Source organism: Magallana gigas, chromosome 9, assembly GCF_963853765.1.
Source record: "Magallana gigas chromosome 9, xbMagGiga1.1, whole genome shotgun sequence".
Taxonomy (NCBI): Eukaryota; Metazoa; Mollusca; class Bivalvia; order Ostreida; family Ostreidae; genus Magallana; species Magallana gigas.
The window spans coordinates 30178450-30206107 of NC_088861.1; the positions used below are offsets into that span (position 1 = coordinate 30178450).

General features: G+C 34.2%; 3 protein-coding genes across 13 annotated transcripts in view; 2 read left to right on the top strand and 1 right to left on the bottom strand.

Annotated features, from left to right (window-relative positions):
* The window catches only part of LOC105339740 (tubby-related protein 3), a 51288-nt gene extending 46167 nt beyond the window's left edge, over nucleotides 1-5121 (top strand). For all 7 annotated transcript variants that reach the window (XM_066072371.1, XM_066072372.1, XM_066072374.1 and 4 more), the window contains 3 exons: nucleotides 526-613; nucleotides 937-1020; nucleotides 1683-5121. In XM_066072371.1, coding sequence (XP_065928443.1) covers nucleotides 526-613; nucleotides 937-1020; nucleotides 1683-1816 — 306 coding nt within the window. In that variant the 3' untranslated portion in view covers nucleotides 1817-5121. The remainder of the gene's footprint in view (nucleotides 1-525; nucleotides 614-936; nucleotides 1021-1682) is intronic.
* A 638-nt stretch (nucleotides 5122-5759) lies between these two features.
* Nucleotides 5760-11859, bottom strand: LOC105339739 (uncharacterized). Its single transcript, XM_066072375.1, has 7 exons — nucleotides 11071-11859; nucleotides 9953-10399; nucleotides 9363-9588; nucleotides 8045-8280; nucleotides 7419-7515; nucleotides 6659-6779; nucleotides 5760-5933 (listed from the first exon to the last, which is right to left on the bottom strand). Exons 1-6 carry the CDS (start codon nucleotides 11818-11820, stop codon nucleotides 6697-6699), a joined length of 1839 nt encoding a protein of 612 aa, XP_065928447.1. The 5' UTR covers nucleotides 11821-11859; the 3' UTR covers nucleotides 5760-5933; nucleotides 6659-6696.
* A 3290-nt stretch (nucleotides 11860-15149) lies between these two features.
* LOC105331122 (centrosomal protein of 126 kDa) lies at nucleotides 15150-27301 on the top strand. Of its 5 annotated transcripts, XM_034477433.2 has the most exons (12): nucleotides 15150-15305; nucleotides 15487-15609; nucleotides 15992-16155; nucleotides 16725-18568; nucleotides 18786-18873; nucleotides 19107-20033; nucleotides 20157-20294; nucleotides 20674-20745; nucleotides 21340-21425; nucleotides 22052-22087; nucleotides 23713-23736; nucleotides 25086-25180. In XM_034477433.2, the coding sequence occupies exons 1-10, from the start codon at nucleotides 15286-15288 to the stop codon at nucleotides 22079-22081; spliced, it is 3492 nt and encodes a 1163-aa protein (XP_034333324.2). In that variant the 5' UTR covers nucleotides 15150-15285; the 3' UTR covers nucleotides 22082-22087; nucleotides 23713-23736; nucleotides 25086-25180. The 5 variants fall into 5 exon arrangements, with proteins under 5 accessions (XP_034333324.2, XP_011431484.3, XP_011431494.3 ...); XM_011433182.4 differs by lacking the exon at nucleotides 22052-22087 and having other exon boundaries at nucleotides 25086-27301; XM_011433192.4 differs by lacking the exon at nucleotides 22052-22087 and having other exon boundaries at nucleotides 19110-20033; nucleotides 25086-27301.
* Nucleotides 27302-27658: the final 357 nt, after the last annotated feature.

Below are 27658 nucleotides of genomic sequence, written 5' to 3' on the forward strand. Positions count from 1 at the left end.
TGGAGAATTTTGGTTCCATCTATTTTTTTTCTTTTTTGAGCTTTCGATCTGCATGTAAATTTGTTTTCTACCTATATGCCAGTCCTCTCATCACAATGATACTTTAGGAACTAGTTAATTAAGACAGATATTTGCCTTGATACTTTTCATTGGGTGTGTTATTTTGATTTCAAGACCACATATGCTTTAATTTCACTCGTCAAGCAAATGTGTGGTGTTTATAATGCATTTGAAACGGAAGGAGCAATCAATGATGAGTCAAGTTATTATATATATTGAATCAAAATGGCCATAAAAAGAGGAGTGCTTATGGCCTGACCTCTTGGACCTCTAGAATTAGAATATTATTTTTATGTTATGGAAGGGTATTCACGTAAAGCTGAATGTGTTCTTTTCTGTTGATTTTATGTTTTGAGTTTCTGTAAATATTTCATGGACCATTACACCTGACGTATCTATGGCGGCAGGACAGGATAGAGAGAGCACTGCCTTTATTGATCTATGGACTGTTTTGTTTTTCTGTAGGATAATGATGGGTTGATTGACAGATGGAAGAAGAAGAACATGGAGAATATTCTGGAACTTCACAACAAGACACCTGTTTGGAATGATGGTATGGATGGAGAGAGAGAGAGAGAGAGAGAGAGAGAGAGAGAGAGACTAGTCCTTGAAAAAAATTAATATCACAAAAGAAAATCTTGTAAAGGTTATGTAATGAGAAGCAGAATTGCATTGTATTAATATTAAATACAAGTTCCAAGAAATTTATTACTAAATTTTATCACCTTCCTCATAATGATATATGCATTTATATGATGGCTTAAGAATCCATTTTAACTTACCATATTTAATACCATCTCTGATTTAACAGTTAAACATCTTTCAATTATTCATAATTCATAAATATGACTAATTTTTTGTTTTCGTTTTGTACAGAGACCCAGTCCTATGTGCTCAATTTCCATGGCAGAGTCACCCAGGCCTCCGTGAAGAATTTCCAAATTGTACATGACAATGATGGTAAGACAATTTCCTCTCAATTTGAAGGGACTGTCTCAAGGGATTTTGTAGTTTCAAGAGATTTGGATTACAAATGAAGGGATTTTCTCATGCTGACATTTTTATTGCTTTTTCCATCAATCTTAATTTTTTAGGACATTTTTTCATTTGAAAATTAAGTAAATCCAACATTATGATAAATGGTCAATGACACTCCAGTCTTTATTTGATATTAAAGCAACAAATGAAATCCATAAATTTCCAGATATTGAGAGACATTATGAAATACAGTCAAACCTCCTTATCTCGAACTAGATGGGATTGTTTAAAAATGTAATTTCGAGGTATCAGAGTATTTAAGACATTGAGGGTAAAATACTTCAAAAATAATGGGTTTGGACTTACCAATCACTTCAACATATCCAATGTATTCAAGATATCAGTGTTCAAGATATCAAATTTCAACAGTAGGTGTATGTTAAATCATGTAACTCGGGGTATTGACACAATTTGAGCAAAAAGAGAAATACTGGTAGTGTACCGGCCCAGTATTCGGGTACCATTTTCCTAAGAGGGAATTTTTCTTTTTAATATTCAAAGATGGATATTAGCCTTAACTTACCACAGGGTATTAACAAAATCTAAAGATAAGTAATCCTGATTATCTCTTTTTCTCTCTTCAGTGGAGTACATCGTAATGCAGTTTGGCCGCGTGGCAGAGGATGTATTTACCATGGACTTCAACTACCCTCTGTGTGCCGTCCAAGCGTTTGGAATAGCCATGAGTAGTTTTGACAGTAAACTGGCCTGTGAATAGCCCTGACCCCCCCACCCCATCATTCCACCCCCACCCACCCTCATTATAATCACCGCTCAAGTCCATCTTTGTGCAGATCAGCTCTATACCTTGTAGTGGAACAATTTTTGTTTTGTGTATGGGAGCAACTGAATTGAGTTTTATGAATATAATGACACATATTTTAGCTTTCAATTAAATATTTTTTAAAGTAAAGTGAAGCAAAGAATAATTTTTTTAAAATTGTGGATAAATAGTGTCTTACACTTTTTTGGGTAATTTTTTTTCTTTTCACAAACAACTGTGTTCAACTTCACAAGCTGTCGACTCGTTTTGTGTTCATATGTTAAATAAAGTAGTAGATTTTTCAGTGTGCACACTTCAACTTGGAAAGATAAAAAAATGAAATACACGATGATTTGTCACACAGACTGTTTCACAAGCAACCATCACTGAGCAATTCCTTTTCTTTCAAATGAATGAAAAAGACTGTGTCATTTTATTGTTTTCTAAGAAAATTAGAAGAGTTTTTGTGAAGTGTAGAATGATCAATACATTGTCTTAAAATAGAATATCAGCATCAAATAAAAACGAATGTATTGTATTGATATATGAAACATTAGTGATGTTGACCAAAAAATATATCATAAATAGTGTTATTTTTCTGATAGATTATTTATATTTTGATTTTTTTAAGAGAGCTAGGTTTTTGTTTGTTGAATCATTTTTAAATGGTGCGAATGTAAACATGAGTAAGTGTAAATGTGGTATATCACACGACCAATCTCAGAAATTCGATGTAATTTCCATGTTGATTTAAGTCACAATGTTGTATATGAGCATTATAATATGGCCACATGTATCCACACTGTACATGTAAATATTGATAAAATTTACATACTTGAATATTCAAGCTGTTTTGCATCAAATTTTCTATGAATATTCATGCTTTCTTTTGAATGAAATATCCAATGAATATTCATGCAGTGTTTTATTAGCTTAGATTTTGCGATTTAATCATTTTGTTGTACAGATGCATCAGTTGTATTCCTATGTACAGTACTATTGTGACTTTTATTTCTTTATTTTCCGTCCATATGCATATCACATGGGCATTTCCTAAAGGTGAAAATTTGCCACACGATGCCATAGGTGGCAGTTAAATGGTTATATTTTCCCCCATCAGAAAATCCTCAGCTATAGATGGGTTTTTTAATATATATGAATGTGGTTGTGTTGTGTCAAGTCTTAAAACAAAAATCTACATTAAACATTACTGGAGTTTTAGTGACTATGTTTTAGGAGAGAAATGTGATGGTTTTGTATTCAATTTTGTTGTTGTTATGGTGTTGGCTTTGCCAATTGTGCAATCCTCTCTATGTTTTTTTTTTCTCTAATCCTCCACACCCCACCAATGTAAACGTTTAGACTCAAACAAGCTATTGGCTTTAGGTTGAAATCTATTCACCAAATGTGCTATTGAATGCCCATCATAACCTTATCACAAATAGGTTGCCCCCATATGGCAGTTACAGACTAGAACTAATGCAGGGAGAGTAGGGTAGTAAAAATATGTGTTTCGCCCTTTTTTCTGTGAAAATGAAAGTATGATATGATTGCTTGTTATAGAACATTAGAAGATTTAAAAGAACTGACAATTATTTTAGCAGCCGATTGCAAAGCTGTTATTAGGTGATTTTTCTGAATAATGACTATTCATAGTGAAATTGAGTGAGTGCAATAGTTTGTGTGAATATTTCGTTCGAATTGATGTGAAATTGATAGTGAAAGTTGATCGTGTCCTAGCCCTTGTGATATAAATTATGGACCTTTTTCTGGTGGTTAAACAGAAACTAAATCAAGTGATATATCACTTTGTTAATTCGCACTAATTAAACTTTCTCTTTTTAAGATTTTGTTCATACGAGGACATTTTCTTGATACCAAAATATCCCAAAACTTTGAATTACTTAATTGTTTGAATAACTTAATTTATTATTTAATAAATTATTGTTATTTTTATAAATTTGTTGGTCAATGGTTTATAAATTTTTGTCTTTCTGTAAGTTTTAGCAGAGTGATCATTTGAACATGGGTGATGCCAACAGTATTAGCGAATGTTTTGCGTATTTATTAATTTTCTTTTGTACACAAGTGCTCCAGTCATGTGTATCTCTCCGGTACTTCGGGATTGTGGCTAGTAATCAATATGTGTGAGTTACATGTAGCGTGTTACAAATCTGGCGATGTGTTTTGATTATATAAGTATGTAATCGCTTAAACTCAAATAAACTTTGCACTTCTAAAATAAAGAGTTCAACAAAAGGAGCAATTGTTATCACTGTGAGTACTTATCTAATATTTATTTACTTACTAATTCATTATATTATATGATATACTTGTGATAGATGTAATTCAACCACGCTTTATGGAAACATTAGGTTTAGAATGCTATCTCCTTAACTTATAGTGCAATTTTCGAGAAAGAGTTGTTTCCCTTTGTCAATGATTTTGTCAATTCATATTTTATATGGTTTGCCAGAGTTAAGTTTTTAATCTTAAATGAATATTTATAGCATATTTTATTGAGGGTTTTTTGTGTTGCTAAGTTTTTCTGACAAAAAGTCCAAAAGTGCAAGAGTGAAAACTTCACTACTTCAAAGTGGTTGAAGTTTTTTTTTGTATTTGGTATAACTGTGGTTGAAATTCTGTCACTTTGCATCCATTTTGTGCTTTGTGATTTTGTCAATGTTCATGTCTGGTGTTTTAGCTTTCACTTTTATTATTAGTTTAAGATTTAAATTGCATATATTTATGTAAATTTTTACCCAATGACTGGGAAATGATTGGGAGGAGAGACAGTTGGGGTCAACACATGTTTTTTAATATTTTTAAACCAACTGATAATAGAGGTATCTTTTGACCAAAGTCGGATAAGAATATAGATTTTATATTTTCAATAAGAAATTGATAAATTGGAATATCATCATGATAAAGGTACTGTACACAAAAAAAAAGAATCAGTTTTATGATTTTGTTTAATTAACAGTTTTTGAAATAAAAAAAATTATATTACTCACAAAGTAAAATTAATTAGGATATAATTCATACTAGGTAAATTTTAGAATTTCTTTTTTTTTCTCCCTCCTTCTCATCCCCTGACATCAAATGCCTGGTCCAGAATCTAGGTCATACCAGAAAGTTGCCGTCCATCTGTCTTTTGATTGTACTATTATTATTATTATCGTTTCTATTCGATTGACCATTGATTTATCATTGTCATATATATTTCACAGTTTGTCGAAATTAAAATGTGCCACATTTTATCATGGAGTTTATTTTATTATTTGGTTGACACTATAAAACTATTTCAATGAAGAAAATTCAATTTACATGCAAGTAATTCTTTTGTGACTTCCAGACTGAAAGAAGTGCCCCTGTAGGGGCGCAGAATTTAATTTAGAATTTAAAGGGAAATGCCATTAAAAGTTTGTTATGATCTATTGTGATATTACAATGCAAGCTTCCTAATGTGATAAAGATTCAAGTCTTTTAGATAATAATTCATATTTGATTATTTATAAATTCATATTTGAAAAACTTTCTGCTGAAAGAGCCTTTCGTCCCATTCATTTATATTGAGTTGTAACTAGATTGAAGTTCAGTTTATTGGCCTTTATACAGCAATGGGTTTATTTTTTTTTTTTTTTTTTTTTTTTGCAATTTAATGCTCAATACAATATGGGAACCCATTGATTAAGTGCAGATTGGCTGTTAAATTGTACAAAGATGAGGTCTGGATACAATACCGGTACATGTCTTGCAATATCTGGATCCACTAGCATTTGCTATGGAGCAAACAAATACATTTTATAATGGGGAAACCCTGCAGGTTCATGTAATAGTCTGCAAAACAATGATGTACAGAATATTAGCTGTTTATAATGAATGGAAAACAAGATAATAAATTTTTAGGAAGTTTTTATTATTAAATAATCAAAACAACCTCTACTAATTAAGTTACAATTTATTTCCAGTCATTTGGCTGCGCTCCAGAGAAATTTCAATTCCTGCCTTGATTTGTGTTGTGGTTTTGGATGGAAAACATTTGAACATGAAACAGTTGAGCTTTTTCTACCTAAGGAGAAAAAGTTAGAAATGCTATCATAAGACTTAGCCTTTATAGCTTTAGAAATGGTATTGATCACTAATAAAAGTTTTCCACAGCTTTATTGGTTTGTCTGGATTGCAATATGTAAGGAAGGTTCTGCTGCAAAGGTGACCTTGATCTATTTGTGGTACAAATATATGACCTTGGGTCAAGGTTTTAACAAAATCGTAATGCAAAGCAATTTTTTTAAATGGGCAGTTCAGTCACTCCCTGTGGAGGCCTGAAATTTACATATCAGTAAAGAGCTTTGATTTTGGTAAGAAGTGTCACTGACCATTGATTGGGGCAAAAATTATTCAATTCATGCAAATATAAAATTTCTTGTAGCATTTGAATGTTTTGTGTGAAATATACCAGTAATCCATTGTAATGACCAAAGCACTGCTTTGCAAAATGACAAATCTAAGTGCATGTTGCTTGAAACATATTGCATGGGTTTAGTATACTGGTGTATCGGGTTGTGTATCAAATGACCAACAACAAGCAGAGTGAAAATTTGACAAATTTTACATCAAGAATGTTAAATAAGATTTCAATAAAATAATTTCTTAATTAGAAATTTTTGAATAACTTGATTATGCTGTGCTGAATGACCGTAATGTGGATAATGAAATAGGGCATTAATTATGGTGAAATATAAACATATCGGTAATATACAGACAATCAAAATCAACAGTGGAAGTTAGACATACTTTGGTCCCGTTGTATCCAAATTATTGGGGATGGTTGTTTATGAGTTACCATGGTTACTGAGGTGTTCCTCTGGTTCTGAGGTAACTTCCATATCTAGGTCAATGTCTGGATCTGTTTCTCCTATGATACATAGAGTTAAATCTTGAAGGTACTATGTTAAGAGAAGTCAAGCATGTTTGGGTCAGAGTACAGAGTACATATTATTTAGTGTTGAAGCTGCATGAACACCGCTCATAAATAATTAAGCACTGTCCGCCATATTTCTCTTTCATCACTGATGTCCCTACAACCCCTATTTAAGGCACAGAACTCTACACAGTTCTAAGTGCTTCGCTGTAGACATATTGTCTCGCTGTGTTACGCAATCGCGATGAAATTATCGAATTTTACGCACCTCTTCCAAGCCAGGAGAATACTAACATCAATTAAATTGGTTAATACATTATTTACAATCACAGAATATGCACATAAAATAAAAGTTAAATGCATATTAAAATCCAAAGACCACAAAAGGAATACTACGTGTCCACCACGATTATCAGGTGTGCTATCAGGTGTAATGAATTCGAAGGGTTATATACTAGGTATCTGTGTGACCATGCTTATTTACGAGAGGTATTCAGCTTTAACAAATGAAGGCCAAATAATAAAAGGGGAGCATATATCCATGGAAGTCAGTTACCGGTATTCCTTAAAATTTTTAGAAAAAACGATTGCATAAAATATACTGCTGGGATATTTTAGTTTTGGTCAAATCACCTGAAAGGTTTGAACAATTATGGTCACCATCACTCTCTATTTCGTCATGACTACTAGATTCTGAGTCGTTTTCACTCTTCAGTTGTTGATGCTGTAACTGTTAAAAAAAAACACTTTTTACTTGACCTCAATATATGAATAAATTAGAAGTACGTGTGAAAAACAATAATGAAACATTAATTAATAAACCAAAGGTACTGTATACAGGATTATTTTCGCCCCATGTAATTTTCGCCCTTCTACACTTGCAACAGTTTCGCCCCATCTTGAATTCACCCAGACACAGTTGTGTTTAAAGAGATATAAGTGAAGACATTGGAATTTGCCGATAAAGTCTTAATTTCTTCCAGTGAAAACAAAGGGCAAAAGGGGTTAAAATAAAATGGGGCGAATATTTCCCTTTGTACAGTATTTAAGAAGCATACAGACATAATAACTGAGATACAATGTATGTAGGGATTGTTTTAGTACACAGTTCAATTGAATTCGTGTGAATTTTATGCAAAATGAGCTTCATGTGAAATTCACATGAAGCTTATTTATAATAATAACATGCATGCAATTCACATTAATTTCATGTGAGGAACAATAATTATAATTGTCTGTATACACAATTATGACCTTACTTCACAATTCACTCCATTAACAGCACAGTCATTAATCTCCACAACAAGGTTATTCTTGTCTTCTCCTTCGTTTAGTCTTTCCATAATTCTGTATGTGGGTTCCAATGGTTTGGGTGTTTCTATTCTGTTCTGTCCCTGTTCATTTTTCTCGGTAGTTCTAGATTTAGCCTTGACTTTGTCACATATCTTGCGTTTTTTAGATAAGCCTACAAAATGTCTGTCTCTGGTTCTCTTCCCTACAACAGAAATATAGACTCCTTCATGATAACTGCGGTACTGCTCTCTTGCAGGGCAAATTGATATATACTTTGCCAAAGTTTTAGTAAATAGATAATTAAATGATGTTAATGAAACAATTGATGTTACGTCATATTTCACCAAACTAAGTCACTTTGCCTTGCAGTTACAGAAAAGGGGTCTATTAAAGAGTCTGTACAACTATTCATCATGTACAAAATTTTAAATTAAAAAGTAGAGTACATGTAGTACACTGTACCATGCAATACATGTACAGTAAGAGTGTTTATATCCAACTGTACATATATACATCATTCTATATATTATAATATAAATAGTTTTACTTAATTGCTCAGATATCTCAAACTGAAAAAAAAAAATAAACTTGTGAAATACTTGTAGTATATAACAATCGGTGACACATTTAGAAAAGGGCTCTTTTATAAATAAGCTATTACAAAATAGAAATGTAAAAATTATTTCCCTGCAAAGAGGATTTTTTTTTTTAAAAAGCTGTATATTCCTTATTTTATGCGTGTACTTAATTCCGTGATTCGTGAGAATATAAAATCTCGAGCACAAATTTTTTGTTATTATTTCCTATAGTTCAAAACTGTGTCAAAAATAAAAATGAGATTTTAAAATCCGCAAGGGCTGCTCCTCGCCATTTTACGTGGATATTAATTCCTCACTTTTAATTAGGAATCTACAGTAATGATACTCTCCTCTTTCTCTCTTTCTCTCCCTCTCTCTTTCTCTCCCTCTCTCTTTCTCTCTCTCACTGATACTAAAAAATAAATAAATAAAATACTTTCTTAGTTCTTCAAGTTGAAAATTATTTTAAAAAATAAGTGATTGCGATGTACTGTAAACATATTGTATTTGGTGTGTACGATATTTGGCGGAAATTAGTTTTCGAACAAGTTGGCGTGAATTTGAATTAGCGTATTCCTTCATGTGACTATTCTTATACATAGATGTATGGCATTTAGCAACGTACTTGATTTAGCGAAAGCCACATTCCGCCAAAAGCGCTAAATAGAATACATCGCCAAATGTAGTACGTTTAAAGTATTATTACCAAAGTTGTTAACTAGCAGTTCCATAGGTCTAATCCTTTTGTCAGTTTTGGTAGATGTTTGATCCTCTGCATCATTTTCCACACTCTGCGGACTTTTAACTTCTTCTATACAGGTTGACATCGGTGACTGGAATTGATGTTCTTGTTGCTTCCCACGCTCTTTAGTTTTCTTCTGAAGGCTTGCATAGGAAACCGATATTCCCAAGTCATGAAAAAAATTCAAACTCTGAAATATCAAAGAAATTATTTTTCATGACTTAAAAATCTAAGTAAACATATCTGCGTATCATGCTAAATGTGTATATGGAAGGATTAGGCGCCAACTTTATTGGTAGTACAAGCAAATAACCCAGCGGTAAGTGGTATGGTAAAGGATAGAAAATTAAATATATTCTATGACATCTTACAAACTAGGAACTTTCCATTTATTTGCCCTGGCTCTCTTTATTACTAAATTGTTCTTTATTATTTAAATTGTGCAACTTTTGCGATATTAGATTGTACGTGACATGTGAATAAACAAAATGAGTCCTATCTAGCCCCCAAATGTGTTTTTACACCACCATTTAGAACATAACACATATAATTACCTCCCTGTTCAAACCACATTTCTGCAGATTAAATCCAAGTTTGTACTGTAGCTGGTTCATGTTCTGAGAACGACCGTACAGGAGCACCGCCAAGGCAGTCAGCATCGGAGGTAGGTTTTGTTGCTTCTCCCGCAAACAGATGACATTGCTTAACACTGAAAATAAATATGGCGCCTTTTGTTGGAGGAGCTGACTTTCGTGTTCCCAATCATGCCAATCAAATGACAATTTGAAAAGTTCACAATCGTTTTTAGAGATCTCCTTTATTTCGCTTGTTATAACATTGTTCACTATGCCCAGCATTTCCTTTCTGCAGTTTTCTTTCTGACTGAAATTTTTTAACACTGCTTTTGTTGAGGCGTTGTTCAGCATTGATTTTATGGCTGCCTGTTGATGCTCTTCTTTGATGATCTTTAATCTCTCAATTCCTTTATACTTAACAATTACCTGTAAAAATATTATTAATTACCGGTATTTAAACACAAATCTGTTCAATCAAGCTTAAAAATTACAGTTACATCTGGGCAGGCCAGCTGCCATTGTCAGAAACCCCCAGTTAATTAATCTTGGCATGATTCGTCAAGACTGAAAATTTTTGACGAACGTCTCTTCCAAAGAGACGTCCGTCAAAAATTTTCAGTCTTGACGAATCTCGTTGAGATTAACAGTTAATTAGTCTTGCGTATGCTTACTGAATAGGGGCCATCTCATTAAACTTTTATTGGTTTCAATAAATACTTGTACCGGTAAGTAAAAATTATTTTTTTTATGTGGTATGTAATAAAAACATGCCAGTTATTACATACATGCATAAGCATTAACAGGATCAAGGAGAATTCCTGCGTTAAAGTGGAAAGGAGCCAATCGAAAAGGCATTACGTAGTCACAAAACGAGAAAATCTAAGTGAGCTGGCCCATGGACAGTCTTGCATATGCTTACTGACTGGTTTTCCGACGATTTTGGGCTGCATACTTTAAAACATTCTGTCACTGAAACAAGATGTTTTTAATTACATATGTATATCCAGAAATTAAGAACTTAAAACAAAACATATACATACACAGAATTAGCTTTTGAATATTACAAATAAACTTTCACCAAACTTAAATCTAATTACCTTGACTTCAAATTCTTCAGTATGGTCTTTGGTTTGAGTAATTTTATCAACCTTTTGGACAACAGCAGGACAATGTGAAGGTTCAACTATTGGGATGACTGGGGACGCAGGAATGACCAACACTCCTACATTAGTTCCTAATTGGGGAATTGGAGGACACATGCCTATGCTTGAAGAATCAGGCCTAACTAGGGAGTTTTCCTTTAAGTTTGCTACTAATTTAGGCATGAGAGTGCACATGCCGGTTTTTGAAGATCCTTCCTTCGTTTTTCCTAATTCTGGAATTGGGGAGAGTATGACATTGCTTGAAGAATCGGGCCTAACTATCAAGTCTTCCTTAGCTTTCTCTAATTCTGGAATGGGGGCGAGCAGACGCTCTGTTTCTAATGGAGGTGATGGCCTCTCAAGGACCTGACGCTCAAGACATCGCACACCCGGCATATCTAACAGAGTCGATATCAGCTTATCTCGTTCATTTTTAATTTTGATTATCTTAGTGTCCAGGTCCTTTGTCAGCTTTAGAACGCGGTTGAATTTGTTTATGCATATATTACACGCAAACCCACTGATGTCCGGGATGCGCATCAGTTTGAACACATCCCTGTATTGCTCCTGGCTTGTGTTTGATGACAGGCATCTGTAAGAGCGGGCAGAAATTGTATTCTGACAAAGCACGCAAAATTTCATTTCCTTGAAGTTGACATCTAGTTGAAACTCTTCAACGGGTTCCAGTTTTACTGGCACTTCCATATCGCATTGTTTTGACAGCTAAACAATGCTATCTCCTAAAACAGAAGAGTTCCAAGTTTGGGAAATCATGGGCAGACAATCCATTTGAAGAAGACAAGGGGGGGGGGGGGGTTGTAATGACCAAGGCTTTAGTTCGAGAAATAGTTTATTTCAGGCATTATTCTTTCCATACACTATTAATTTGTTTCATTTTAAAAGTTATGAAGAATATTTAAAATTTAGCAGATCATTGGGAATGAATCACAGGGGCATCGTATCCGCTAGTAGTACACTCTGTGACATAATATATATTTATATATATGTCAGGCACGTAGCATCGTTTTTGAAAGTGGGGGGGGGGGGGCAGAATCATCCAAAAAATCTTGAAAAGCAAAAAAAAAAAAATTTTAAAAAATGTTACTCTCCAAAATCCTGAAAATCCTAAACCGGGGGGGGGGGGGGGGGGGGAGAGAGAGAGATAAAGTTACTTTTAACTTCAGTGATCTTATTTTCAATTCAAATTTTATCATGGTCCAATAAAAGTGGGGGGGGGGGAACTCCATCTTAATTCAATTTTTTGTATGTAAATTAAAAAAAAAATCTTTGCTGCCTAAAAAGGTGGGGGGGGGGGGGGGCAGCGTAACAATTCATACAATTAATTATGATTGGAAAGAGAAATATGCTTTGTTGTAAATTAAGTACAGAAAAAAACCCGAACCTGGCCAAACAGAAACTTGTCCAAAGGTATATGCTAAAGAATCTGTAAGAGTTTCAACATAAACCCTCTTTTAAATTTTAATCACTCAAATACATGTAAATCACAGTTACTTCATTATGAAAAAAAATACATTGACACACATTGAATTGTTATAAACTTTAAAAAAGTATTAGGGTGTGGTTTTTTTTCTCGCACTGATCTTCTAAAAGATCATATTGTTTTTTGATAATAAACATAACTAACGTATCCTTTTTTCACATTATGTTTTTTACAAGCACATACAATTAAAGTCAGTTGAAATATGGTATACATTGATCTCCATTATCAATATATAAAAATCATTTTCAATATGCAAGAACCATTTTCGTTCCTGGCATAGCCCAATGTACCAGATAAGAAGTAAATGTTAACATAAACTACATCGTCTAGAAATTGCCTTTTCCTTTTTGTGTATGCATTGCATAATTCAAATCTCACGTGTTGTTCTTTGTCAAACTAAGTAAAGCCATGAAAAAAAAGGAAAAAAATTAAGGTTCCTCGACACATCAAAATTTTATTTAATGGATCGAAAGAGAATCTTTTTTGAAACATGATTCCACAAAACAGAGATCAATATCGGCTTTCAGTTATTTTATACGATTTTTTTTGTATTTTTTCAGTGAAATAGGAAAAACTGTTTGGCAGACAAACAGAATATATTAGAGCTTTAAACTTGTTGTCAATTAATGTGTAATATAATTATAAATAAATTCATGCCAAAGATCGTTTGGTCAAGTGTTTAATTTTTTAATTAAAAAAATATTTCTGAAAATCAAAATTGTAATTCTTTAATATCTTTTTAATCTATGGATAAAATTTTAAAAATAACATATAGTCACATAAACTATTTACCAAACAATGATATTTTACAAAGAAATTGAAATGAAAATGCGAAATTTTGGAAAAATTGCTATTTATCAAATTTTAACCGATCCCGATTGAAAAAAAAATGATCCCGATCAGAATTATTTTAAAATTGAAATTTTACAAATAAACTGCAGTTTTTTTCTAAGTAATTGATATAAATTATAAAGTTAATAAATGACGAAACCATTTTACAGCTAAAAAACCTAAGATTTTTGCAAAATTCTGATTCATTCTAACTTTATGTGATTTCGTTCGGGATCAGTTTAATTACAATCGGGATCGGTTCGATTTTAAAATTTTCCATTTTTTCTTTAATTTCACTATTTGGTTTCAATTTCTTGCTGAAATATGATTGTACAGCAATTGTTAAATACGAGTAACAGTTTATCTGCAGTTTTTATCCATAGATTTAAAAAATATCTACAATCCTTTTTTTCATTTTCATAAATATTTTTTTTACAAAAATATTTCGAAGTTTATCTGGCCGTTTTTGATATGTATTTATAGATAATTGTATTGTGCATTAATTGATAACAAATTTTTAGCTCTAATATATCTTGTTCGCAGCTAAAACGATGTTTCCGGTTTCTATCAAAAAATACAAAAAAATTCATATAAAATAATCAGAGGCCGATATAGGTGTCATTTTTGTATAATCATTTCTCAAAAATGATTCTTCATCGATCCATCAAATAATGCATTGGTGTGTCGAACCACCTTAAATCGAGAAACTGTTTCTGAACTTAGCTGAGAATGTATTGGGTTCTTTTTTAAATATATTCCATTGAGCTAAACAAGGTTAAAACAATCATTTATTGTGTAAAAGTATCAATTATTTCGACTAAACCCTAAACTATTTTTTTTTCAAAATGCGTTTGTATCGACGATATCAACGCACTTTGAAAAAAAAATTCAAAGTGCGTTGATTTGGTCTCAAAATCAACGCACTTAGAATTTTTTTTTCTCTGTGCGTAAATTTTCAAAGTGCGTTGTAACATAACGCAAATGCCCATTTGGTTTTGTCGAAGCACATTTTTTCAAAATTTAATTGTTTACAACTAAATATTCTTGATAATGGTATAATACAAGTTTACAAAATTGGAAAATTTCTGACTATATTCAGGTTTGAATATTTCAAACGATAAGAAAAAATATAAATTCTTAAATTTTGGATAGTGAAGTTTCTAATTTTTTGTTCCCCAGAGAAGAATTGATAAAAATTTGTAATCTTAGGCGTATTTCTACTGAATACCCCCCGTTTCAATCATGTCAAAAAAGTGTATTCAATGTACACTTTCTTACATTGTATTAGTCATTTGTAAACTGACGAGTGTTTTTATCTGTAAACTTATTTATCCATATTCGTAATTTAAAACAAAAAGTCCTAAAATGAAAATGTTTTCAAATCGAGGTATACACTAAAAGTAAGTGTGGCTTAATTTAGAATTGAAAAACAATTCCATGAGTTATTAAACCCCCCAAAAATATAACTTTTTAAAAAGGTTGCAGGTGCCCCCAATTAATACCGTTTTTATCCGGGCAAGCATTTGTCGATTACCGGAAATACCTCTAGCGCATGGAGACGTTTGCGCATTCTGTAACCAAAACAACATGGCGGCTTTGTAATCCGCATTCCTCTATGATCAGATAAAACCTGTCGTGTGTTCGATATGTTTTGATTTTAACTAGACCCCAAATCACAAAAAAGTCTAAGTACTTTCGAATTTGTGTCGTGCTTTCTTTTTAAATTCAAACCAACAGCGAACCTGACTTTGCAAGTCCTAACGTTATCAAAACAGGTGGATGTTCTGTTACGTTAAATCATGGGGAATGACGGTAAACTGAAAGGAAACTAGAGGAAAATGTTAGCTGGAGCCTATTCGTATCCTTGTCATATATTTCAGATTTTATATCGTTTATTAGTAAGGTAATTATGGCATAACACTGTTTTTATTATAACCATAGAAAATCCAGGGTATAACACGTTGTTTATTATTCTATAGACAACTGTTCAGTATCTCGAATATTCTGTATTGTGTGTATTTCTTAACTCAAAACATTAGAAAAACATACCAATACATAGAAAAACAAAGGATTGAGCAATTAAAACAACTCCAGACGGACGAAGTTGGAGATGCAGTGGCGAAAGCGAAGAAGCTCTCTGTGGAGACGAACAAAAGGCGAAAGTATGTACTTTATAATGAAGTCTATATTAGATGTATAAAGATTAATGTACTTGTATGGACAAAGTGATATAGAGCCATATACAGGATATAATTGTCACATGTATAAAGATGAATGACATGCATATACATTGATATTATAGGAAATTTGAGTAAAAGTTTACATGTATTTGTATAGATAAAGATGAAAGTATGTATATCAAATTATAAAGATGAAAGTATTTTGACAGTTACTAGTATGTAGATATATGTGAATTAATCTGTCAATTGTTGAATGAAAGTGCAATTTTTGTTTCTGATCTTTGCTTTTTAAAATCAATTTTTTTTAAAATTGAAATGAAAGAGTTTCTCCTTTCCTTTCATGAATAAATTTTTACTCAATTAGAGCACAAGCTACGAAGAGAAAATTAGAGCAACAAAGAGAAGAAAAACGGAGACAGCAGATTTTGTCGAGGAGGCGGGAAGAACAGCGAGAGGCGACAGAGAAATACCAGCGCTCTCATGTTCCATCCCGACCCCCCAGTGGAAGACCCCATAGTTCAAGGAAAAGTAGGTCAATTATGTCTAGGCCAATAAGAACACATGCATCTTTTTACTTGCATTAAATATGAAAAAAATTTGGAGAGAGTAATATTTAGCTATGTGACATTTGGGCTTCTTCTCCACTTGACCAGTGAAATTTTGTAATTCTAAATATATATTGTCTGATAAATATTAACAATATAAATTACTGTCAGATCAATGCATGCAAGATTTATGTCATTATGAGGCTGGAATTAAATACAAGTTTATACACAATTTAATTTCAATTTCAACACAGCTTATAACCAGTTGATAATATATATTCTCAAGAAATTCTCAACCTACCTATCTGATATTACTTAATAAGTAACAGCATGCATGCATATGATGCAAAAAAAAATCTTGTCAAATATGGAGAGCATGAATAGCATGCATGCAAGGAAAGTTTACTCAGTAATTTTTTTTAAAATCTTTTAGAATATACACAATAAAGAGCATTCCATAGTACATGTTGAAGGAGTTTGGCAATGTTTGAATTGCAAAACAAAAGTTTATTGGGATGTATGTATTAACAGTGTTGAATCCTTTACTTTTAGATGTTCCTTCCCCTAACCGGACTCTGGAGGATACTTTGAGGCTTGTGAGAGGGAACTCCAGTCTACAGCGACAGAACAGTGGTAGCTCCACCGGGAGCCACCAAAGTCCCCGCCAGACGTACACCGACGCCCTCAACCGACCGTACTTCAACAAGTACTCCAACTTCCACTCTCCGGTCATCCAGAACGACCGAGCCAGGACCAGCAGTGCCCAGGACAAACTCCACAACAGGAGCCTAAGGAATCTCAACAACAGCAAGAGTCTGTTTGAGCAGAAGTTGGAGCAGCAGCAGAGACAGCTGGTTGATCAACAGAAGAAGGTGTTTAACGATTTTAACGAGGCGGTCCAGAAGGAGATAAATCATGGAGAGAATGAGGCAGACGACAGCGTTAGTCTGTCCAGCGCCGACAGTTTGGAGGACTCCATGGAGGAGAGTCCAGCCAAATCGCAACAGCAGAATAATTATAATAACAACCATGTCCAAAACGAACAAGTGATTCATACCAAGTCCTCTCTTCAGGATACACACCAGAGTGTGCGGGACATTTCCTTCCACTTGAATAGTGCTTACGGACAGAGTAACGGGGTGGGTTATCCAGACAGGAACGAAAAAATTGACTCTTACAGTGTGGAGCAAACTTGGGCCAACAATAACTACCCTCCGTCAAGTGTCGGAGTGTCTAGGCCTGAGGTACAGAAGACTCAGGTCTCAGAAGGGAAAGACCGACCCAAGGTTCAATTACGAGCCTGGTCAACTCCGTCCCCTATAGACTCCCATCATTCCTCAGCGGCAAACACTCACATCACAAACAATAACCCCTATAGCTCGCGGCCTTCCATGACAGCCGTTACCTCCACCACAGCTTTTGGAGATAGAAACTCCCAGAGGAGCTACGTACAAAGTAATGGCTGGAGGGATGAGAACCAGTTTAATGGAATGAGTGATAGAGCATTTGATGGGAACGTTGGGGGAACTGGTTCCCAGAATCCAAGTTCTAATGGTTATGGGGACACGGTTGGGATGAATGTGAGGAATGGTAATGATGTGACCAGAGGATACACCAATGGGTATATGTATTCCTCTGAAAATTCCAAAAGTGCTCAGCCCAGTGGCAATGGAAACAGAGGAAACGATGCTGGTGCTTCCCGGGCAATGGAGTTTCTGCAGACTGTAACCAATACACCGGAGAATGCTGACAACAGAGTAACAAACTCAGACAAGGAGGCAGTGACGGCCCCTGCCACAGAGAGTAAGCCGAGTCGAGTTCCCCGTCCAGTGAGTGCGGTGAGGATTCAGAAGGTGCAGTACAATGTGATCCCCCCTCCCTCCTCCAACGAGGAAACAGTACAGGCACCCTCAGGGGTTCAGGGTGTGGAGAAAGCGGAAAGTGGAAGAAATGGTGGTGTTCAAAAAGTGGAGATCAATCCCAAACCACCACAAGTCTTCATCAACACCACCTCAGGCGATCAACCGCAAGTCCGGCAAGTCACTCAGGTCAAGTTTGCGGCTAGTGTAGTGAACGGGGGTGTTAATATGAACAGTTATGGTAAAATGAATGTGCAACCTCTTCCTAATAAACCCTTGGTAATAGGGGTCTCTGATGTAAAGAAGGAAAATCCCGTTCCCGTCAAAGTGACAAGAAAGGCCAAAGATGACGTTGATCTGGTGGTGAGAAACCAAACCGAGGCTGAGGAAGAGGTCAACTCAGGGGTCAAGGGCATTCTGAAGAGGCCAGGGTCAAAGTTGAAAAAGGCGGGGTCAACTGGCAGTGTCAACAGCATGGATGTGAAGGACAGTATAGAGATTGCTCGCATTCACATGCACCACCACCATCCCAAACAGGTAAAGTTGATTTGGTATAAATCAATTATACACATGGTGATACAAAGAACAGAATGAGGCTTAATCAAACAGAGAAAAATGCCTAAAAATAGGTGATTAAAATTAATATTTGTGAATATTGTGATCAGACATCAAAAAAATATTCTTACGGTATTTTCCATGCAAGATAATGCATTTTGATCAGTTGGTTTTGATGAGTCTGACTTTTGTTGTGCAGGTTCCCAGGAAGAAGAGTGTTCGATTTGCAGACATTCACTATCCAAGTGATGCCGAAGAGGAGCCTGATACTGGCAGTGAAAATTCAGGTAGGTTTGATTTTGTAATTTTGGATACTAAGCACATGTAGATGACACAATTATGATTTTTTCAAGTTTCTTTAATACTACAAAAACTAGGTAAAAAGTGAATGATCATCGGTAGAGAAATATGAGTGATTATGATTTGCAACATTTGATGGTTTTGATATAATTATAGAACTTTGGAAACCTGGTTGTTTTATTTGGAATAACGGATAATGTGACAATTTTGTTAACTTCAGCAGCAAATGGACATGGTCACTCCTCAAGGCCTATATCAGCCAAGGTGACGTCCCACACCCCCAAGTCTCAGTCCCAGGCCCCGCGGGCCATGAGTGCTGGACACCGACCCCAGGTCAAGCACAAGTCCACAATACGCCCACAGGCCGCTGCCCACATAATCACCCACAACAACTCCCAAGCCTCGGCCATGCTTAATGCCCAGAAGGTGGCCGATAAGAAAGTAGCGGTGGTTAATAATAACTTTATGTCCAAGGTCCCCACCTCACTGACTCCTGCATACACAGAGGCCACTGTTTATACTGTCCCAGGGGTCAAGATAAATTATACAAAGCCGACCTCTGGCATGATGCCAAGACAGGAGGAAATGAACTACTCGGGAAAAGAGAACAATGTTCCGATGAGTTCTGGTTCAGACGTGCCTGTTCAACATATTAGCATGCAGGGGGCTGTTTTCGATGAAAATGGTTTGAGAATTGATAGAACTCCAACAGACGAAGAAATCAATTTTCTTTGGGAGAAGGTTCGTACTTGTTTGAATCGACCAGGAAATCAAAATCAGAATGTTCCGATTTCGGAACATCAAGTGATGGTTTCCCAGCCCCATGTTGAGCCTCCCAGACAATCGGCCCATATGGCCCATCAGTACATTGATGGAGCAGCCCTTAATAAGATTGTGGCAGCCAACCGGGCTCAACAGGGGCTTAATTCCACCAGTGTGGCACCAAGTAATACAGTTGCTTCAAAGAATGGAGATCAAACCTATGCTAGAAGGTATGGCCTCTTACAACAACGAAAACAGCAGAACCCTAATAGCCTGAATAAGGGGCCTGTTGTGTCACAGAGGCAGTTTGTTTCAATGCAGAATGGACCGGTGTACAGTAACAACGAACCTTCCCAGAATCCTTCATACCAGCCCCCTCAAGACGGTGAGTCATGCAATTTATTCATTTAACAACAGTTTCAGAGATACATAACTGCCAACTTGGCATTGACATCAGTAAGACTATTAAATACATGAGTATAAAATGTGTGTCTCTTAATTCCTACAGTTTCGGAGAGCATGGCCGCATTTTTGACGGCGGAGCACCTGGCCCAACACTCGATGTCGGAGAGTCAGATCCAGAATGCCATGGACCAGGCCCAGCGGAACCAGCAAGTGGTGGTGGCGAACAAACCCACGCAGAAAAGTAAGCCACTGCTAAACACCGCATTTTAACCGTAATCTGAGAGTAACTAGATAAATTGAAATGTTTTGAGAATTTCTTAGAAATTCGTCATCATTTCCCCTTAACACTTAATTTCAAAAGAAAAATTAGGAGTTTTTTTCTCTCAAACTTTTGACCATGTATTATATAATAGTATTTACAACGACTCTTGGAAATACTGGTATCTTTAAAATTATATTACCATCCTTCAGACCAAAATTTGAAGGAAAAAAGTATGTATTTTAAAGTTTTGAGTCTGCATGATGAAACATTGTTACTAAGTAGTGTGTATTATCTTAAGTTAATTTCTGAATTGAGTAATATAAGGATGTGAACAATGACTGTGTTTGTCTTGTTTTAGTTCCTACTGCACTTTCGATAGAGGAGCAACGATTGCTGGAATCCTTAGACCGCCTCAATGAGAGGCTAAAAAGTAAGTGTTCCCCGCACGAAGGAATGAATGCATTCGTGTCTGTATAGTTAATGTATATAGTCAGTCAGTTACTTTGTTCAGGCTTTGACGAATAACAAAATATAACAGTTAATGTCCAGAGACAAGTTACTATTATAAAACGGAATGATGATAATTATCAGAACATATCAGAAATATGCTAGCACTACGCTTTTCTGCTTTTGATAAAGGAAAACAATCTACCTGGTATATATGAATTACTGTAAACGAGGCACATTTATTTCATTTACTTCTCTTTCCTACCGAGAGAAATAAGAATTGAAGCATTTGTCAATGAGAGAGCTCTATTATATACCGGTAGCTGTTTAATTATCAAATGAATTGACAATATTTAATGTCCCACATGGGTATTTAATCACAATGCTTTTTGTTACATTGTACTTTTTAAATACTAGCTGGGTGGGTATAGAAAACTGTGCAATTTTCTGAAGAACAGTCAATAAATCTTTTTTAATATACATATACAGACAGACAATTAGAGGGGAATGAATAGGAAAACAGGAATTCTATATGCATGCTGCTTTGAAAATGAATTTCAATGGTCAATCTTTTCAGTCACAGAGTTTCCAGGAAGTCTGCTTCAAGAGAATCCCCAACCTATACCGGTAGTTAGCCAGCCGGATCCCCAACAGTTTGTTTACGTAAGTATTCAAGCCGTTTCAAATCGATATTCTCAGTGTAGTTAAAGTAAATTTAAAATCTTACAAATTTGGGTTTTGGATTAATGTATTTTTTATTTCAATGATGTTCAATATTTACTCGTACTTTACACCTTAGAGTGAGCTTGTAGGCAGGAGTATATTTGTTGAGTTTTCTGTTGGAAATTTTTAATTTCATTCTCAAATTATTTTTACATTGGTATTGTAAAAAAATGAAATATATAGTCTTTCTTGAAATAAATTTTTAAATACTTTCTTCATTACATGTATTCAAACTTTTGCCAGTAGGCTTATAGAGCACAAACTGAAAAAAATATAATCACTTTATTCATGTATAATGTCAAAACAGACCAATTACTATTTCCATAGCAACAGAGTAATAATTTTTTCAAAGAAAAAAGTTATGTATTACCGAAAAGATTCGCGTCAATTTAAAAAAACAACCAACATTTTGTAACAATTGAAGGTAGTCTTGTAGCATTTCAAATCATTTCTATGTATCTTTAGGTTCCTCTCATTATTTTATATACATACATTGTTTATTAGAATTAGAATTATTGTCATCATTTGTAATCAGAAAAAAATTGATGTATTGTTTTGATTTGTAGATTGATATAGAAAATGACTGTGAATGTTAAAGAGAGGTTCTTGTTTTCTATACTTATACTTTTAACTTGAATTATGTTTTTAAAAGCATATAGAGGAGTGTGTTGCTACTTTTGGAACATATAGACATTTAATTGTTCGATTAAAGAAAAAAAAACATTTAATTTTATAAGAAGATTTTCTTTACTGTTTACATAAAAATTGACTGAAGAAAAAAACATTTAATTTTATAGGAACTTAGGAAGATTTTCTTTATTGTTTACTTGAAAATTCGATCAAAGAAAAAAAAACATTTTAAAATTTTTTAGGAAGATTTTCTTTTATGACTGTTTGCAATATAAATTAAAGCTATACACGCTATAATTTGCGTCAATTTTGAATAAAGGGGAAAATGTTTGTGTTTGATTACTAATAAAAGTTACCTTTATTCTGTTAATTATAATGCTCATTTCGATCACGTAACAAATATATCAAATATTAAACAATAAATAATATTTATTTTCCTGCCAGGAAAGTAATGCCTCCTCGTGAATATCAATCTATCACGTGATAGCGACAGCTAAATTTAGCCTATCATACCAAAACTGGTGAAGGGTCAACATCTTCATAATTGTGATAGTTTCACAAAGGAAAGGATATTTTCAGTAAAGCATAGATTTGTCCGATATACGAGTGCAAACAAAAGAAAAAAATACAAGCCTGTGAGTAGATATGAATACTTCCTTTAAAAAAATGACGTAGACCTGTGTTTTTCCCCTGTGTGCTATTTATAGATCCTATAAGTGTAAATGCAGAATTAAGGGTATCGTGAATGACAAACGTATTTTACTCATTATACATGTATGTATTTCAAATTAACAACTGTTAAGCATATTAAAAATCAAGTTGGATATTTAATTAGGCAAACAATAACGACCACCTTGTTCTCCGCGGACATGCGCAATGAGGTCGGTTTGCTCTTCCTTCATCAATATTCATAAAAAGATATATTTTCCTGGCAGGAAAATAAACAATTAAAAATCTATATCTTTGTAACGAGATGGAATTCACCCTTGTAATTTACAGATTAAGGATAACTTTTATAAGTAGACAAACACATGCGTTTTCACTGTCATTCAAAATTGACGTAAATTATAGCGTGTATAGCTTTAAAGTATCATGGTAAAAATACCTGCCTATGAAAGAAATGTTTTTAATATTGTCAAGTGCCTGATTTGTTTTGGAAATTTATTAGGCTGTGATTTGTAGAGTGATGTATGTATTACTAGATTGGCCAAAAAAAAATGGCTTATTTTTGGCAGAATTAGTAGAATTGAAAAAAAAAATGTACAGGTGAAATTTGAATATCCAGGATTATTAATATATTTATATCTACTTATATAAGTAAAGATGGAATTTTCTCCACATAATTCTTTAATTGCAATAGCAATGTAATATTGATAAACATTTAAATTAAGTTTCAAAGTAGATCATTTATAATTACTTGTACTACACTTAATATTCAAAGCATGTAGCATGATGTTAACTTCTATACACTAAAAGAGCTATATGGAAACTGGGATGGGCTTTTAATAGTTTCTCCATAGTTTAATTCTTGGAATTTTTTATGCCTTAAGTAGTTGTGATGTCTAAATACAAATTTGTTCGTTTGTGTAATTTACAGCTTGAAGCTACAAATCTAGAAAATGTAAGCTCAATTTGTTAGTAGCCATTTTCCTCTGTGATGGTAGATGGTCTATATATATAATATTAGCTTTTTTTACACCAGATTTTGTGTTGTTTTGTTTTGAAATGTCGCACACCAAATTAGAGAGGAAAATACTTCTGATATTTTGGCATGAATGCAAGCTTCTATATATAAAAAAGTCAATCAATTATTTTGATGTTGTGAAACAATATTTATAATTACCAGTATGACGTTGATTGACTTGTCAACTCTCATGTTATTATAATGATATTTCAAACTATTACTCTTGTTAAAGTAATCTTTTAGGGGGTAGGTTGCATTGGCATTTTATTAATATCAATGAAAGTGAATTTGTGGTAGTACTTTTTTCCATAACCAATAAACGTACGTACATTCAGTTTACCTGAATATCTGTATTGAGGTAATGAAATATTTATACAGTACATGTATATAATTATTATCATGATTATACACTAATTAAGATTTGAGAAAAAAAAAAATTAATTATAATTAAATTATACATGTACCGACAGAGGACATGTTGTTAGAAAAGTTATTAAATTAGAAGTAGGGATGTTTGTTGCATAATAAGTCAGATTTCTGCTAAATAACCATGCAGATTTCTGTTGAGTTTCAATTGAGTTAATACAACACAAAATTGAAGTAACATTGAATGGGTTTGGGTTGTAAAGGTACATGCTTATTAATATAAGCCTAAAATAGACCAAATATTATAACAATACATGTATGTATGGGTCGGTTCTACAGGTGTGGGTCAGTTTTATAGGTGAACGGAAATCAGAGGAACAGGGGAAATGAATTTATTATTAATCATTGATTTTAAAAATATAATCCTATATTCATTTGCTTATCAAAATTAATAAATAATGTAACACATAGAAGTCACTATTCAGCAAGTGAGTGATATTATTAAAGAAATTAAATGGTTTTACTAGAACTCCTATGTCGATGTATGTTATTAATAGGATCCGATGAGTATTCATGCATGTGAAAAATCCTCAATTTTTAATAGCATTAATATCATAATTAGCATGAATTAATTGTCATGTGTTGATTGTGTTCTACATGGTATAACTGTGTCTAAAAATATTGAATATGGTACATCTAATATTATATTCTCAATATGAAACTTTTTCAGTAATTTTATTTTTGGAGAACCATATATTCTGATCAATTTCATTATTTATATGATGGACTCTATGCATGCATATTATGTGAATGAATGAGTACAATTTGATAGGTTAATTTCATAATAAGGAAGTTAAACATATTACATTATTTTGTATTATCATATCACTCCTTAATTGTATATCATTTTCTTTTTGCAGACAGGAGCATTTAAAGGGAAACAACCTTTGAATTCTCAGAGACGACTTACCGAGAGTGCCAGAGGCGGATATCGAGGAGGTGTTAGACAACAGATATACAGATATCCCTGAAACACAAATATCTGTGGAAAACAGATGTTCATGTATTAATTATTGGCATTCTGATATTCCTTAGAAAATATATCAGAATTAGGAATATCAGAATAAAACAAAAAGGATCTCATTGGGGCACAGATATCAATAGAAAATTATAATGATACAGTACATGCAGATACATGTGTGTCTATATTAATTACAGATATCTCTAGATATTAGATATCATTTAAGTAATGATTGATATCCCAACAGTTCAACAACAGAGATGTTTAAATACAGATATCCTATTAAGCTAAAAAAGACCCAAGGTACCTTATAGATGTACCCTAAAAATAATGTACCATTATGTTTCAAGATGTCCACCAAGGCTTTATACGTACAACCTGTAGATATCTTTTTAGCTCACCGAGACGAAGTCGGGGGGAGCTTATGCTATACCCTCGGCGTCGGCGTCGGCGTCGGCGTCCGGACCTGGTTAAAGTTTTTGTTGCAGGTCCTGTATCTAACTTATTACTTGTCCTATCTTCACCAAACTTGCATGAATGATGCATCTGGACCTACTAATGGACTTGAGAGACTTGGATGCTGAATCTGGGCCATGAATTTTAGATGCTGGAGGAGGTTAAGGTGTTTGGAGCAGGTTAAAGTTTTTGTTGCAGGTGCCCTTTGATAGCCATTTCTAAGTTACTACTGGTCCAAACTTCACCAAACTTGCATAGATGGTGTGTCTTATGATACTGATGCACCTGACAGGCTTGAATGCTGAATCTGAGCCATAGGTTTCGGATGCTGGATGAGGTTAAGGTTTTTAGAGCTGGTTAAAGTTTTTGGAGCAGGTGCCCTCTGATGATTATATCTTACTTACTACTGGTCCTTACTTCACCAAACTTGCATGGATGGTGTGTCTTATGATACTTTTGCACCTGACAGGCTTGAATGCTGAATCTGAGCCGAAGGTTTCGGATGCTAGATGAAGTTAGGTTTTTCGAGCAGGTTAAAGTTTTTGTTGCAGGTGCCCTTTGATAGCCATTTCTAAGTTACTACTGGTCCCAACTTCACCAAACTTGCATAGATGGTGCGTCTTATGATACTGATGCACCTGACAGGCTTGAATGCTGAATCTGAGCCATAGGTTTCGGATGCTGGATGAGGTTAAGGTTTTAAGAGCTGGTTAAAGTTTTTAGAGCAGGTGCCCTCTGATGATCATATCTTAGTTATTACTGGTCCTAACTTTACCAAACTTACATGGATGGTGTGTCTTATGATACTGATGCACCTGACAGGCTTGAATGCTGAATCTGAGCCATAGGTTTCGGATGCTGGATGAGGTTTAGTTTTTTTGGAACAGGTCACATGTTTAATATATGTAGGTAATAGCACTATTTCAAACTTGCATATATGATCTAACTATAATATAAATGAATGGCAGAGGTAGCTTCAGATGCAGATCCTGATCTCCATTATCAAGGATGCTAAAAAATATATCTTAGTTATTTCTGGTCCTAACTTCACCAAACTTGCAAGGATGGTGCGTCTTACGATACTGATGCACCTGACAGGCATGAATGCTGAATCTGAGCCATAGGTTTCGGATGCTGGATGAGGTTAAGGTTTTAAGAGCTGGTTAAAGTTTTTAGAGCAGGTGCCCTCTGATGATTATATCTTAGTTATTACTGGTCCTTACATCACCAAACTTGCAGGGATGATGCATCTCATGATACTGATGCACCTGACAGGCTTGAATGCTGAATCTGAGCCATAGGTTTCGGATGCTGGATGAGGTTTAGTTTTTTTGGAACAGGTCACATGTTTAATATATGTAGGTAATAGCACTATTTCAAACTTGCATATATGATCTAACTATAATATAAATGAATGGCAGAGGTAGCTTCAGATGCAGATCCTGATCTCCATTATCAAGGATGCTAAAAAATATATCTTAGTTATTTCTGGTCCTAACTTCACCAAACTTGCAAGGATGGTGCGTCTTACGATACTGATGCACCTGACAGGCATGAATGCTGAATCTGAGCCATAGGTTTCGGATGCTGGATGAGGTTAAGGTTTTAAGAGCTGGTTAAAGTTTTTAGAGCAGGTGCCCTCTGATGATTATATCTTAGTTATTACTGGTCCTTACATCACCAAACTTGCAGGGATGATGCATCTCATGATACTGATGCATCTGACAGGCTTGAATGCTGAATCTGAGCCATAGGTTTCGGATGCTGGATGAGGTTTAGTTTTTTGGAACAGGTTACATGTTTTATAGATAATAGCTTGCATAATTGATTTAACTATAATATAAATGAATTGCAGAGGTAGCTTCAGATGCAGAGCCTGATCTCCATTATCAAGGATGCTAAAAATTCTCCTACCTCACTCAAACCTGCTTGATAGATGTGTTTGTTGTTAAATGATTTAACATGATTCCTATGATATAGTATTCTATGATATGATACACTATTGTTTTATATGAT